A 17,446-nucleotide genomic window follows, 5' to 3' on the forward strand; every position below is an offset into this window, starting at 1 on the left:
TGGTGTAAAATTTAAAGGGATTGTAGAGGTTTTAGAGCCTTTGTATGTGTATGAGGGATACCTTTGACTTCTATTTGGGACATTCCTATTCTTCGTCCGATGCTTGTGGTTTCTGCAATTCCATAAAGAGAAAGCCGGAAATGACGCACCTCCCGCAGGAGAATTCGTAAACATTATACCACCAGACCACAATACAATAATAATATATATCTACCCTTACAAGATGGCGTCATTTTGAACTAGAAATTGCCGACTCATTCACATTTTTCTTCACCGTTGCCTTATAAAACTTTATTTTATTTTACACATACATATTATACATTTTACATTATCATACAGAACACATATAAAAATAGGGTTTCAATCCTACATGCAACAAATTTAACTATAGATCTCATACATCTTTAATCTATAAAATACATGACATGTTGTTTATGGGTATTTGTGACATTTAGAGGGGTCTTTAAAAAGCTTGTATATCTTTCCATTTTTCAATGTAAATTTTTGAATTAGGATATGTGTTTAATTCTAAATTCTTTATTTTATTCAAATATCTACAAAGGTCAAATTTACTAGGGTCAATATTTAAGAGTTTACATTTGTAAATATAATATTTTGTCAAATATATTAAGTGGTTTGCAAAGAGCCACTGTGGTTTGGTTTTGAATTTCGTTTTGTCCACAATTCCAAAATGATAATATTCTGAAGATAATTTAATTCTAATTTCACTTGTGTATAAAATTTCATTTAATTTATCTAAAACAACTTGAACATAAGGACAAAGAAAAAAAGATGTTCAATCGTTTCAGGGCAGGAGTTACAGATTGAACAAAGTGAGCATTCTGTTAATTTACATTTCAAAAGCTTTTCATTGGTGTATATTACTCGATGTAAATACTTATATTGAAAATTTCGTAATTTTGAATTGGAGCAAACGGTAAAATTCATTGTAAATATATCTTTCACATATTTGTAATCTATTTGTTGTTTTATGAGATTTTGCCACTTAACAATATATTTAGGAGTTATATATTCACGTTTGATCAAATGGTCATATACATCCTTAGGTTTAATTATATCTAATGTTTTACTATATATTTTCTTTATCAAGTTATCAATATCATCTAGTATATTTTGAAAAACGATAGGCTGTAATATATTGACATTTTTTTAGTTGATTTTAAAACTATACTTTTGAGGTTCTGTATAATATGATTTTCGGACAAGGTAAAATTTGTAGATATTGTATGAACATCTTCAACATGAATTATACCTTTAATGAATAACTTCAAATTATAAGTATTGAATAAGATGTTTTTATTATTCCATATTATTTGGTTCTGTAAGTTTCTGTATTGATCAATATTTCTAATATAAATAAATTTCCAGTCCTCAAGCAATTTATTATAGAAAGGTATGTTAATTTTTATGTTTTTGTCATAATTACAGGCAAAAATAAGTTGACCTCCATAATTTTTTAGAATGAAGTTAAAAGTTGTAGAACAAATCGATGACTTATCAAACAGAAACTTTTTTATCCAAAATATACTTTGACATTTTAGAAATAAATTTAGATCGATCATATTCAAACCACAATTTTGTATATCTTGGTTTATCATTTTCCTTTTGACTTTATCTGGACCGTTCCATAGAAATTTATAAACCTTTTTCATTGAACTTTTTGATTATTTTTTCAGGTATATATATATAGCTTTCGATGGATACAAAATTTTGGGTAACATAAAGGATTTTATTACTTGAATTTTTCCTATAAGAGTAAGGTTTCTTGTGCTCCATTTTGAAATAACTGTATCAATATCTGTCAATTTATTTTCACAATTCAATTTTATAGATTCAGTTTTGTTTAGTGTAAAAGATATTCCTAATATTTTTATTGGTTCATTATTAACTTTCAATTTTAATAATTTCAAAACTCTTTACGACGTCTTATATTGCTTAGTTTTAACGGAATGGAAGAGTTGTGTGATATTTGTTCAAATCAGAGCGCTATAAATATCATTACTTCTGATAAAATGTCCGGTTTCGAATACAGTGAGGCGAACATTTGGTAAAGCAAGTTAGTCCAGTATTACTATCACTACTGGACTACCAAATGGTCGCTCGACATCTTGAGATATAAAGTACTACAAAAGTGAAGCAAAATGTAAAAGCCGCCATCTTGTAAGAGGAGATAAAATATATTATTATGTTATATTATGGTCTGGTGGTAGAATAGTTACAAATTCTCCTGTGGGAGCTGCGTCATTTCCGGCTAACTCTTTCTGGAATTGCAGGAACCACGGGCATCGGAAGGAGAATTGGAATCTCCTAAATAGATATCAAAGGAGTGACCATTACACATAAAAAGGCTAGAAAACCTCTTTACAATCCCTTTAACACGTTGTCTTCAAAGTTTCAATATATAATGATTTATAACTTTATAACTGTGATATTTGGTAGTGTAGTTGACACTTGATAATAAGTTATCAACAATTTCAATCAAGTCTGTGAGAAACATGCTACGACTGACAAAAAAATTCCCACTTTTTAAGGAATGAGAGGTATCGTCAAGTATCAATACACGACCTCGCGATACGATCCACCGATAATAGAAATCCATGGCTATGTTCTAACTTCAGTAAACTTTATAAATCTTCTGTCAAATATACATCAAAATATAAATTATAGCACCTGGCTCATTGTAATACTTATTAGTAATCAGTTGATCCTTCTTGTGAATTGAGATTGGTTAAATTTCAAAATTCAATCTGCAAGGCATTCCGAATTAATATATCTTAGCGGAAGCAAGTTATTGAGAAAAAGGCTATCATGTTGGATGCATATCATTGAGAAATAGTTTATCTTGGTGGGTGCAAGGCATAGAGAAATAGTCTATCTTGTTGGATGCATATCATTGAGAAATAGTCTATCTTGTTGGATGCATATCATTGAGAAATAGTTTATCTTGTTAGATGCATATCATTGAGAAATAGTTTATCTTGGTGGGTGCATATCATTGAGAAATAGTCTATCTTGTTGGATGCATATCATGAGAAATAGTCCATCTTGTTGGATGCATAACATGAGAAATAGTCTATCTTGGTGGATGCATATCATTGAGAAATAGTCTATCTTGTTGGATGCATATCATGAGAAATAATCTATCTTGTTGGATGCATATCATTGAGAAATAGTTTATCTTGTTGGATGCATATCATTGAGAAATAGTTTATCTTGTTGGATGCATATCATTGAGAAATAGTTTATCTTGTTGGATGCATATCATTGAGAAATAGTTTATCTTGTTGGATGCATATCATTGAGAAATAGTTTATCTTGTTGGATGCATATCATTGAGAAATAGTTTATCGTGTTGGATGCATATCATTGAGAAATAGTCTATCTTGTTGGATGCATATCATTGAGAAATAGTCTATCTTGTTGGATGCATATCATTGAGAAATAGTCTATCTTGTTGGATGCATAACATTGAGAAATAGTCTATCTTGTTGGATGCATATCATGAGAAATAGTCTATCTTGTTGGATGCATATCATTGAGAAATAGTCTATCTTGTTGGATGCATATCATTGAGAAATAGTCTATCTTGTTGGATGCAAGGCATAGAGAAATTGTCTATCTTGTTGGATGCATATCATTGAGAAATAATCTATCTTGGTGGATGCATATCATGAGAAATAGTCTATCTTGTTGGGTGCATATCATTGAGAAATAGTCTATCTTGTTGGATGGATATCATGAGAAATAGTCTATCTTGTTGGATGCAAGGCATAGAGAAATAGTCTATCTTGTTGGATGCATATCATTGAGAAATAGTCTATCTTGGTGGATGCATATCATTGAGAAATAGTCTATCTTCTTGGATGCATATCATTGAGAAATAGTCTATCTTGTTGGATGCATATCATTGAAAAATAGTCTATCTTGTTGGATGCATATCATAGAAAAAATAGTCTATCTTGGTGGATGCAAGGCATAGAGAAATAGTCTATCTTTGTGGATGCAAGGCATAGAGAAATAGTCTATCTTGTTGGATTCATATCATTGAGAAATAGTTTATCTTGGTGGATGCAAGGCATAGAGAAAAAGTCTATCTTGTTGGATGCATATCATAGAGAAATAGTCTATCTTGGTGGATGCATATCATTGAGAAATAGTTTATCTTGTTGGATGCATATCATTGAGAAATAGTCTATCTTGGTGGATGCATATCATTGAGAAATAGTCTATCTTGTTGAATGCATATCATTGAGAAATAGTTTATCTTGTTGGATGCATATCATTAAGAAATAGTCTATCTTGTTGGATGCATATCATTAAGAAATAGTCTATCTTGGTGGATTCATATCATTGAGAAATAGTCTATCTTGATGGATGCAAGGCATAGAGAAATAGTCTATCTTGTTGGATGCATATCATTGAGAAATAGTCTATCTTGTTGGATGCCTATCATTGAGAAATAGTTTATCTTGTTGGATGCATATCATTGAGAAATAGTCTATCTTGTTGGATGCATATCATTGAGAAATAGTTTATCTTGTTGGATGCATATCATAGAGAAATAGTCTATCTTGTTGGATGCATATCATAGAGAAATAGTCTATCTTGGTGGATGCAAGGCATATTGAAATAGTCTATCTTGTTGGATTCATATCATTGAGAAATAGTCTATCTCATTGGATGCATATCATTGAGAAATAGTCTATCTTGTTGGATGCATATCATTGAGAAATAGTCTATCTTGTTGGATGCATATCATTGAGAAATAGTCTATCTTGGTGGATGCAAGGCATAGAGAAATAGTCTATCTTGTTAGATGCATATCATTGAGAAATAGTTTATCTTGTTGGATGCAAGGCATAGAGAAATAGTTTATCTTGTTGGATGCAAGGCATTGAGAAATAGTCTATCTTGTTGGATGCATATCATTGAGAAATAGTCTATCTTGGTGGATGCATATCATTGAGAAATAGTCTATCTTGTTGGATGCATATCATTGAGAAATAGTCTATTTTGTTGGATGCATATCATTGAGAAATGGTTTATCTTGTTGGATGCAAGGCATAGAGAAATAGTCTATCTTGTTGGATGCAAGGCATAGAGAAATAGTCTATCTTGTTGGATGCAAGGCATTGAGAAATAGTTTATCTTGTTGGATGCATATCATTGAGAAATAGTCTATCTTGGTGGATGCAAGGCATTGAGAAATAGTTTATCTTGTTGGATGCATATCATTGAGAAATAGTTTATCTTGTTGGATGCATATCATTGAGAAATAGTTTATCTTGTTGGATGCATATCATTGAGAAATAGTTTATCTTGGTGGATGCAAGGCATAGAGAAATAGTCTATCTTGTTGGATGCATTCATTGAGAAATAGTTTATCTTATTGGATGCATATCATTGAGAAATAGTCTATCTTGTTGGATGCATAGAATTGAGAAATGGTTTATCTTTTTGGATGCATATCATTGAGAAATAGTCTATCTTGTTGGATGCACATCATTGAGAAATAGTTTATCTTGTTGGATGCAAGGCATAGAGAAATAGTCTATCTTGTTGGATGCATATCATTGAGAAATAGTTTATCGTGTTGGATGCATATCATTGAGAAATAGTTTATCTTGTTGGATGCATATCATTGAGAAATAGTTTATCTTGGTGGATGCAAGGCATAGAGAAATAGTCTATCTTGTTGGATGCATATCATTGAGAAATAGTTTATCTTGTTGGATGCATATCATTGAGAAATAGTCTATCTTGTTGGATGCATAGAATTGAGAAATGGTTTATCTTGTTGGATGCATAGAATTGAGAAATGGTTTATCTTTTTGGATGCATATCATTGAGAAATAGTCTATCTTGTTGGATGCATAACATTGAGAAATAGTCTATCTTGTTGGATGCATAACATTGAGAAATAGTCTATCTTGTTAGATGCACATCATTGAGAAATAGTTTATCTTGTTGGATGCAAGGCATAGAGAAATAGTCTATCTTGTTGGATGCATATCATTGAGAAATAGTTTATTTTTTTAGATGCATATCATTGAGAAATAGTGTATCTTGTTGGATGCATATCGTTGAGAAATAGTCTATCTTGTTGGATGCATATCATTGAGAAATAGTTTATCTTGTTGGATGCATATCATTGAGAAATAGTCTATCTTCTTGGATTCAAGGCATAGAGAAATAGTCTATCTTGTTGGATGCATATCATTGAGAAATAGTTTATCTTGTTGGATGCATATCATTGAGAAATAGTTTATCTTGTTGGATGCATATCATTGAGAAATAGTCTATCTTGTTGGATGCATATCATTGAGAAATAGTTTATCTTGTTGGATGCATATCATTGAGAAATAGTCTATCTTGTTGGATGCAGGGTATTGAGGAATAGTCTATCTTGGATGCTGGGCGCAGAGTTTAGATAGTCTCCTCTTTCCTTCGAACTGTACGATCTTAAAACGGACATAAGATACATGGTACCTATATTTTCGCAAATCTATACAATACAAATACATGTAATATACAAATACGGGTACCTATATTTTCACAAGCCTACCATGGCAGAAGCTATTCATTCCAGGGTTTTGAAAGAAAAAAAAAACGTATTTACCTTTTTTAATGACACCATCCGCCATCGTGTTTTTATGTGCTATCAACACTACTTCCGGTTTACTCTAATTCTGAAGGAAAATGCAATCACTACAAGGTTTCTTTGTATCACCATACACTATTACGTGTAATGAATATTCACCTTGCATTTAATTTTGACTTGTAGAAAGTCTACATTAAATAATGTATTAGATTGGTTATATCATGTTAAATCACGACTCGATTAAGTCAAAAGAAAAGAACGAACATGTCTATGCGAATACTTTTTTTGTCACGTAGCTTCTAAATTATTCTGGAATGCACAAAAGGTGAAAAAACTTTCCCGCTGTATTACCCTATTACTGGTAAACAATGCAAAGAAATTTATTCCCCGAGAAATCTTGTTGGATGCATATCATTGAGAAATAGTTTATCTTGTTGGATGCAAGGTATTGAGAAATAGTCTATCTTGTTGGATGCAAGGCATTGAGAATTAGTCTATCTTGGTGGATGCAAGGTATTGAGAAATAGTCTATCTTGTTGGATGCAAGGCATTGAGAAATGGTCTATCTTGGTGGATGCAAGGTATTGAGAAATAGTTTATCTTGGTGGATGCAAGGTATTGAGAAATAGTCTATCTTGGTGGATGCAAGGTATTGAGAAATAGTTTATCTTGGTGGATGCAAGGTATTGAGAAATAGTCTATCTTGTTGGATGCATATCATTGAGAAATAGTATATCTTGGTGGGCGCAAGGCATTGAGAAATAGTTTATCTTGGTGGATGCAAGGCACAAAGAAATAGAAAGTCTACATTAACTAATGTATCAGATTGGTTATATCATGTTAAATCACGACTCGATTAAGTCAAAAGATATATCAACTCTATAAGAGCCGAGCAAAGTGACCTTGTTACTATTACAAATACTGCATGGGTATGGGCGGGGTTTAAAATGTATTTGACAATTTGCAAAACATAAACACTAGAGGTTTCAATTGGTTGCTTTTTATGTGATTGTATGATCTGACTATCAAATACCGGCCACAATCTATGCTGAAGGTGTTTTATGTTAAGAATTCGCTTCAGGAAAAGCACTCTTACAGGTTATAGATTGAGGTAAGTTTAATGTTCCATTTTTCAGTCTTTGAAAAAACTGTTCATGTTTTTTGTCCACAAGTAGTTACTCAATTATCTCTGCACTGGAGTGTACGAAACGTGTAAATTCTTAAAGAACGCTTGATGCCTCAATACGACCAGGTTTGTCAACTCGGCACCTCATACATACAGACCAGTGAGCTCCAACCTTTGTCGTTTCATCGTATTTTACAGACGATCTTATGTGAATTGGATTATCAGCTTCAAATCAGAAATGATAGAGTATTCTAAACATGGTCGTCGTTTAAGTCAGTGACGTAGCAAGCATTTTATTGACGGGGGCCATTTTCATTTACGCAAAGTCATTCTATTACCATCTTCTCTACCTAAAGACATTCTTATTCACTGAAACCTATAATTAGACTTGAATCACTTCGAAATAAGATTTATGTCAGTCAGTGGTCCGCCACCCTGTTAGTTACAGGTTCTATCTTTTAAAAAAGATTGTTTTTATTGTAGTGAGTGGTGATTCGAGTTAACATTTTGACGATATGGCAGCGGCTGACAAAGGTAAGCAAATTGATGTTTTATCAGTGTCCCCGATACAAATAAGCTTTTTAGAAAACCTATTTACAATCCCTTTCAAGGGGGCCATGGTGCCTCAGTAAGTTAGACGCTAACCTGAAAGTCCAAGGTTCAATACCGGAATAAAGCGAGATTATACGCTTTATAACATGGCGGCACTGATGATACGGTGTATTGATTGATCTCTTGATACTCGCCGGTTAGTACGTGTAGCCTACAAAGTTGAAACAATATGACGCCCAAATCTACGAAGTAACACTTTTCCGTAAGAAATAATGAATACACAACCAATGCGTTGTCCCAATTTACCCGTAAAGAAAATGTGCGCCTGTCCGGTGGGGAGGAGCCACGTGATGATACTGAGGAGAACTTTACTGACATTGTATCAAACATTGGACAAGCTATGGATGTCCACGTTGATACAACATTCATAGTCGACGCTCACCGTCTTGGAAAGAAGTCCCCCGGTAAATGCAGGCAAATTAGTGTTCGCTTAGCCAATCGTGCTGCTAGACACAAGTTCATAGCCAATAGAAGAAAGCTGAAACAAAACGCAATAATGTGTTTATTTCTGACGATTTGACCCCGTTGCGATTTAAGTTATTCCAGATGGTCCGAAAAAATGATGATGTTAAATATGCCCACACACGGGATGGAAAGATCATATGTTTGACGCAAAATCGTACTAAGACCCTGATGATCTATTTAAGATTAGAGTTTATGAAGTTGATTACACTGCTCTCGACAGAACTGCAGGAATGCAGTGGAAGTGTACATGATGATTCGTGCAACTAAACCAACGACAACGATAGTGGACAGTCTACACAATCTGAAGATTCTTTTATTATTGAAAAATCTATTGACATATATAAAACAATAAACATACTGTGAATGACTCATTCAATAATGTGGAAATATTGTCCCTTAATGTCTATGGTCTAGTCTCAAAATTGTGTAACCCTGATATCATCCAGTTGATATCTTTGTATGATACAATATGTTTGTCAGAAACTAAGCTTGATCAATATGATGTTATTTATGTTGATGGTTTTACCCTGCTTCCTCTCGTCGTCAGGTAAGATTGTAAATCTAGATCTGGAGGTATGTGTTCTAGTTCGAGACTGCTTTTGTAAATATGTTAAGATAAATATTCCTATTAGTATTACTTGTCCTAGTCATTGTATTCTCTGGTTTACTGTTGATGACACGTTACTGTTTGAGAAAAACCTTTTTTGGAGTTTTTTATATACCACCAGAAAATAGCCATTATAGTAACATTGATATGTTTACAGAAATGGAAAATATCATTGTTGATACAAATTTGCAAGTTTGCTTGCTTGGTGATTTTAATGCACATATAAAAAATGCAAATGAATATGTTGATATTGATAATCACATATTAAATGTTTGTAATATGTCAAATGATGACCAAGTATTGATTAACAAATTGCATATTTTAGAAAACTGTAATGTTTCTACTGTTCGATTCTCACTAGATAATTATAAAATTGATAGATATGGTAAAAGATTATTACATTTATGTAAAAGTACACAGATCTTTTTTGTGAATGGTCGTTGTGGATCTGATCGTGGTATAGGTCTGTAATTGATTATGTGATTATTTCACCTGAATAATTCAGATCTGTTATTGATTTTAATTTTACTAGCATTTGATCCTATTCTCAGTGATGTTTATAATCCTGTATGCTTACATTTGTGTTCAAATGTTAGATCTAATTGTACTATTAGTGATACAGACAATAATGACTCTGATAATCACCTGTGAAGATAAATCTCGTGTACAACCAAAATGGTGCAGAGACCGGGCTGCAGTTTACACTGAACACCTTGACACAAACCGTGTTGATGAACTTCTAGTTGTACTGAGGTCAATTGACACTCAAAATACAGACCTTGTTTCAATATAGTTGAAAATTGTAATATTATTTTTAAGTATGCTGCTGAACATGCAAATATGTTTGTTAATTGTACTAGTATTGGTGAGAAAAAACGTAATAAAAAATATATTCATTGTAAGAAATATTTTAATAGTGAATGTTATGTAAAACGTAAAGCGTCCAAAAAATATCATTATAGAGTAGCTTTAATCATAAGAATATTGTTTGTAAAAGTAAAGAATACAAGAAAATGATAAAAAAAAAAATTAGTGAGTATAAAAAAGCGTACATCAGACACTAAATTATATTGGTACTTGTTAAGTGGTAACAAAGGTAGAGCTTGTCAGTAAAAAGTGGCTATTAACGTATTTTTTGACCATTTCAGGAATTTGAAGAATGATGAAAATGACGTAGATATTGTTTTGCCTGAAAATATTACTGAATATAATAATACTGTTATTGTCATTGAAAAATGATAAAGCTAGTAGTAAGGATATGATACTCAATGAGTTTCTTAAGCATGCAGATAATAGACTTTTACTCGTTTATGTGAACATTTTTAATATTGTTTTTGAAAGTGGTATAGTACTAGATACCCGGGCTAAGGGTTATATATATCCTATATTGAAAATTATTTACCAGTATACTAAATGATAGACTATTTAAGTACCTTGAAAGTTTAGGCTTGTTATGTGAAGAGCAAGCTGGATTTAGAAAGGGTTATGGTACTGTTGACCACATTTTCAGTTTGAAATGTCTCATTGATCTATACTTATTCAGAAGGAAAAAGTTATACTGTGCTTTTGTAGATTATTAGAAGGCGTTCGACTCGGTTAGTAGAGTGCTGCTATGGCAAAAAACTGTTACAAAATGGTATTGATGGCAAAATGCTTACTGCTGTACAGAATCTATATAAAACTGCTGAAGCTTGTGTCAGAGATGTTAATAATTTCTCAGAATATTTTGCTGTTTGATAATGATGATATTGAAGTTTATTTTATCAGCATTAAAATATAGCTAAGACCAATGATGTTATATTTTTAAAAAATAGGCAGTGTGAGAATACTCTGTTTATAGCTGTTTTAGAAGATCTTAAATATCTTTGTTTTCAAGAAAAGGTACATTTTCACAAAATAAAGCTAGACTTGTTCAACAGGCAAGGAAGGCAATGTTCTATGTATTGTGTAAAGCAAGACAACTTTGTATACCAATGGATATTTTTTACAATTATTTAATGCAATGGTTGCACCTCAATTGCTATATGGTGCTGACGTGTGGGGTTATAAAAAAATGATATTATTGAATCTTTGCATAAAGAATTTTGCAAGTATATTTTGAAGGTTAAAAAATGCACTCCAAATTGTATCGTTTATGGAGAACTTGGTAGAATACCCATGTCTAATTGTAATAAAGCCAGAATCGTTGGTTTTCTATATGGTAAAAAAGAGAAAATATCTCGCACACTATATGAAATGTTATATAGACTTGATGAAGACGATATGTATCGCTCTAAATGGTTGTCATGTATCAAACAAAAATTTTATTTGAGTGTGATAATAATCATTGTTGGAATGAACAGCTCTGGAAAGAAATTTTATTCTGTCACAAAGAGTAAAACAGTTTCTTCGTGGAAAGTTTGTTGAAGAGTGGAAAGCACAAATATATAATTCACTTAAATGTATTAACATTAGAATTTATAAGTCTGAATTTGGTCTTGAGAAGTATCTATCAGTTAGCTCCATGATTTAATGTATAATCTTATTAATTTTAAATGTGGAAGCCATAAGTTGCCAATTGATGCTGGTAGATTTTTCAGTATTGATAGATCTGAAAGTATTTGTGATTTGTGTGATAAGGAAGAACTAAGTGATGAGTTTCATTATGTTTAATTGTAACTTTTTTGGTATAGAAAGACATAAATTTATACCTGATCATATCTATAACAACAGAAACATTATTAGTCTGAGTTAACAGTGAAGATAAATAATTATGCTAAATTTGAAAATTGTCATGTCTGTATTTAAGTAACCGTATTTGCAATGTTCAAATGTTTGTTACATTTATATTTGTTATATTTATTGTGTTAAATTTATCGTACTATTATGCCTCATGTGAGGCCTTTAGTGAAATAAAAAAGTTTCAAAGTTTACACCTTCGGATTTTCCAACCAGATTTCCCCAGATCTGTGATGCAGGCAAGAGGGACTGACATGGAAAAGCGTCTAGTCTTTCAGATGGGACAATAAACTGAGGCCCCGTGTGCTACACACTGTTAAAGATCCCTCGTCAGTTGAAAATCGAAAAAGAGCAGGCTAGTGCCACTGTCCTGGCACAATTTTCCTCATTGTACCCTGCAGCCTTTCATTTTACAATCCCTTTCAAGTTCAAGCCCAAGCGAATCATAGCCTACGTATTCAACTGCATTAATTCTGTGGTGAAGATTCTGTTAGCCCATTCATTCAGCTGGTCGTAGTCGGAGATGCAAACCATTTCACGATCAACCACCTGTTGTATATAAATGACAATAACCAAGTTGATTTATTGATATATTTCAGAATATCGTATTGTAATAATCGGCAAGACTGGAACTGGTAAAAGTAGTCTGGGTAACAGTATATTGTCGTATAAAGATGACGAAAACCGCCCTTTTCCATCACAAACTTCAGCAAATTCTGTAACTAAAACGTGTCAAAGGGGCTTTGTGTCCTTAAAACACAAAAAAACAACGTTAATTGTCATCGACACTCCTGGGCTGTTTGACACAAATATAGCCAATGATGAAACCATCACCGAAATCGTTAAATGTGTTGCTTTAGCAGCTCCTGGTCCCAACTTGTTCTTATTTGTACTGAGTCTTAAACGGTTAACCAAAGAAGATATCGATTCAATTGAACTGTTAAAATCCACATTTGGTAAAGATGTCCTTAAATATGCGGCGGTAGTTTTTACTTGCAAGGATGAATTAGAGTATAAAGATATACAGGAGTACATTGAGGACAGTCAACAATTCCTGAAAGATTTGATATTTGATTGTGGTGGTCGGTATGCAGCTATTTGTACCAAAAAGTCGAGAACCAACAATTACAAAAAAGACGTAAAAGGCGTGCTTGATTTAATTACCCACACCATTGAAAGCCATAGTTACAAATTTTATACAGCAGAGATGTTCAAAGTCGCTGATACCATTTTAGAGAAAGAGGTTGAAACTCGATCAGAGAAGGAACCCGAGAGAATGAAGGAAGAGATAAAAGAAGAAGTTAAATCTGAAATTGAAAAGAAAGATTCTGGTTCAGAACAATCTGGGTTATGGCAAGCGTTGAATGCCGGAGTTAAAGCAGCTATTCCATGGGCAAAGTGGGCATGGGGAGCGGTAACAGGGTGGTAATAAGCAGCCTGCGAACCATAATCTTTAAAGTTTAACAGATTCATCATTATCTGCATGAGATGATATTTCATTTTGTCATATATTCGGTTATCTTAAGTAGAATTTTACGTCCACTTCAGCCATATTTATCAGTTTCAGAATGAAAAATGGTATAAAATAAAATAAAAATGTATTGCTAAGTACGTGTAGTTATTAAAACGACAGTCCTATAGGATTGGTAAAAGACAGCATTCGTAACAAGGGTTGAGATTCAGTGTATATAGAGCAAGGCGAAAATGGCCCAGCTTCCTTTTAAAGGGCTAGACCGTTTTTTTCAATGAGTTTTTGTGGCCTTGATCGTGAAATACATAATTCTTCATGCCAACACGTAGAGGAAGTCACCATTGATAAAATAATTCTAAAACGGTAACGTAAGTATTTCAAATCTCGAGGCCTCCATTTTATTGTTCTGGAAAATAGCGAACTCAATTTTGATTGGACCAATTGAATCAATCAGCGTTAATTACACATATATCCGACCGGAAGACGCGATATTTTCATTTTTCATTATTGTGATTTTGTGAATTTTGCTATAATGATAATAATCCATAATTTACGTGTAACAGCCGGAGAAGTACACAAACATTGCTAATTAGATATAGTTACACGCATAATTAGCGTAATTCTTCTTGAAAATAAATCCATCTAGACTTTTAACATGGAAGGCTCAAATTTGACGGTGGGCTGTTAACAGTATTACTAAATGGTGCTGTTTCTAGTACAAAATTGTATCCAAATCAGATTGTATAAATTCTTAAAATAATGATTACAAACACTCACACCAAGTTTCGTCAAAATCTTCTAATGTGTTTACAAGCTGAAAATTGAACGCGTTTTCAAGAACAAAGGAAATATTAAATATTTTTCGATTTTTCTAATTTTCGATAGGGATCATTCTTGGGTGATACCTTACATTCACACAAAGTTTCATCAAAATCTGTCAATAACTGAACCTACTAGAGAGTTTAGAAGCTAAAAATTGAACGCGTTTTCATGATAAGGGGAAATAACTCATACTAAATTGTTTTGATTTTTTTCTGATTTTCAATAGGGTTCATCCTTAGGTGATTACAAATAATCATTCGCCTAAATCAGTTAAGAATTGTGCCTTCTAGAGCGTTTACGAGCAATTGTGGACGGAGGAATGACGGACTTAAGTGAATACAATAGATTGAGTTGGATTGTTCAGATGTCGTCTTGTTCAAATGTCGTCATGGTCAGATGTCTTGTTCTGATGTCGGAATCCATACTCCTAGGTCGTAATCCATAGAGAATATCTATATGTTATTTAATTTCCTACGGATTGAATGTAGATTTTCACGTGTTAATTCGAATGAATTGGGGAGCCATTCATGTAAGATTTAACACGTAAAAATTCGTGGAACGCACAAAATCTACATTCACTACTTATACTTACATTCGGTAGTGTTCAGGAATCTATCTTGTCACAAAAGTACGAAAAATCACAAAAAACACCTGTCAATCAAATTTAAGCCCCGCCCCTACGTTGCTAGGCTGGCGATGAAAGTATGAATACACAACAACACAAATAAAATAGTGCAAGGTTGCTTGAATCATTTTTTTTCACAAACGAATGAAAAATCCTTTTGAAAGAACATCTATAAGAAAAACAAATAACTTAGATATTCAAGACATACTCGGAAACCGAGAGTTGTTCCATCGTCTTGTCTAATGGCACGAGACAATCAAATGTAAATAGCAGGCTAATTTGGTCAGAATTGATTTTGCGAAAAATTCCAATAATAAAACATTAAAATGATTATCTTCCATCAACTGAATAGTCTGTATCCTGCTTGTGTTTGGAAAAACAACCATGAAAATTAAAAGTTACAATATTTTCAACAGGAACTTCAGCTCGAGCTAGTTCTACCATGGATTCAGCATCTAATATCAGTAAATAGGTCGCAGTTCCTTCTTTACAGGCTAAGATAGGTACCAATACTACACCTGAAATTGAACAGTTTATAGTTTTACATACATTGTACTTTATTCTAATAAGATTCTTTAAAGCATTATTTGGCTAAAGAAAGAACTGGGCGTTTCAAACTAATCTACGTGTTTTGATGTAAATGAATTAAAAAAAAGTTTGATATATCTGTATTTCTTCTCATCCAAGATTTAATTAAAGATACCAATTCAGTTATTTCTATTATGTCTCATGCCCTATATCACATGTCCATCACATAGGAAGTGCACATGTCTATCACATAGGAATTGCACATGTCTATCACATAGGAAGTGCGAAGAAAACGTATGTAGCTGCTTGTACCTTACAATTTGTAAAATGTTCAGTTTAAGAAGGTTAAAAAGCTGTTGATGTTAACAACAATATATTTTTCAACCATCCCAATCAGTGTCTGTTTTAATTACAGGAAATACTATATGGACTATTGAAATGTAGGCAAGTATTCGTAGACATACAGGAAGCAAGATGTTGTAAATGCACAGGAATTCTTATCTTGATTGATTTTAGATTATCAAAATGTAGTCAAGTAGTCAAGTAGAATTACAGACATCACAGATATGTGTAAATAAAAAAAATGTTAAAGGTGTTCACTATGCACATGTAAAAAAACCTTTTGTAGCCATTTACAACCTGAAAGATATCAAAATATCAGTTCTTACTGTCTCTAAGTAAGTGTTCTCACTGAAATTTACAAAGTACGCCCATCCCAGATTGAAAACATACATACCTTCGTCCTCTTTAACAGCACCTGGTTTAGCCAGGAAGATGGGTTCACATGTCATGTGGGTGTTTTCAATTTCTTTAACCTTCAGTTCACCGGTCTGTACTTCCAGTTTTACAATCTAAAAACACACAAAATAGTTCAGGTAAATAGATAATACAAAATATTTTTTATCGACGTGCTATCTTCTACAACTGCAAAAAAAAAACAACTGGAGCAGGTCTTGGAGCTTATGATTTGTCCAAATTCTGGAAACCACCTACCCTGTAGTTAAGTGCGTGTCACTTGCGTAAACGCTCTGCATTAATTAAGTGTAATGGAATCTCTGGCCTGGCCTGGCCAGTGAGGTACAGAGGGAGCGGGATGATTTTTATAAGTTTGTATGCATTTAACAATAAGACCGACACCAATGTATTGTTCACTGATCTTCATAGGAAATAATTGTAAACAAGATTTAGGTCTCCTCTGGGTTTGGAAGTAATGTCCCAAATATCATCTACCAATTTAAACTTGAGGGTTAAAATTAAAGTGACCAACCTGGTTTTTAGATGAAAATATGGTGGCACCATAAACAAACTGATATTTTTTACCATTGAACTGGTCATAATTAATCTGAGGTAGCTCCATTGGTACACCCTCTACAAATTACAAACAAGATAATTTACAACCCTCTACAAATTACAAACAAGATAATTTACAACCCTCTACAAATTACAAACAACATAATTTACAACCCTCAACAAATTACAAACAAGATAATTTACAACCTTCTACAAATTACAAACAAGATAATTTACAACCCTCTACAAATTACAAACAAGATAATTTACAACCCTCTACAAATTACAAACAACATAATTTACAACCCTCTACAAATTACAAACAACATAATTTACAACCTTCTACAAATTACAAACAACATAATTTACAACCCTCTACAAATTACAAACAAGATAATTTACAACCCTCTACAAATTACAAACAACATAATTTACAACCCTCTACAAATTACAAACAAGATAATTTACAACCCTCTACAAATTACAAACAACATAATTTACAACCCTCTACAAATTACAAACAACATAATTTACAACCCTCTACAAATTACAAACAACAT

At 32.7% G+C, this 17,446-nt stretch overlaps 2 protein-coding genes across 2 annotated transcripts in view; one reads left to right on the forward strand and one right to left on the reverse strand.

Moving 5' to 3' along the window:
- Positions 1–8,263: 8,263 nt before the first annotated feature.
- LOTGIDRAFT_153551 (hypothetical protein) lies at positions 8,264–13,579 on the forward strand (the record flags this gene model as incomplete). The annotated part of the gene is made up of 3 exons (XM_009059581.1): positions 8,264–8,282; positions 9,758–9,895; positions 12,750–13,579. 3 exons carry the CDS (start codon positions 8,264–8,266, stop codon positions 13,577–13,579), a joined length of 987 nt encoding a protein of 328 aa, XP_009057829.1.
- Positions 13,580–15,398: 1,819 nt separating this feature from the next.
- Positions 15,399–17,446, reverse strand: part of LOTGIDRAFT_153552 (hypothetical protein) — a gene marked incomplete at both ends in the record, with an annotated part of 49,271 nt that continues 47,223 nt past the window's right edge. The window contains 3 exons of the mRNA XM_009059582.1: positions 15,399–15,586; positions 16,333–16,447; positions 16,864–16,964. Of these exons, the coding sequence (XP_009057830.1) occupies positions 15,399–15,586; positions 16,333–16,447; positions 16,864–16,964 (404 nt within the window). The remainder of the gene's footprint in view (positions 15,587–16,332; positions 16,448–16,863; positions 16,965–17,446) is intronic.

This window comes from Lottia gigantea (assembly GCF_000327385.1).
Source record: "Lottia gigantea unplaced genomic scaffold LOTGIsca_4, whole genome shotgun sequence".
Lineage (NCBI taxonomy): Eukaryota > Metazoa > Mollusca > Gastropoda > Lottiidae > Lottia > Lottia gigantea.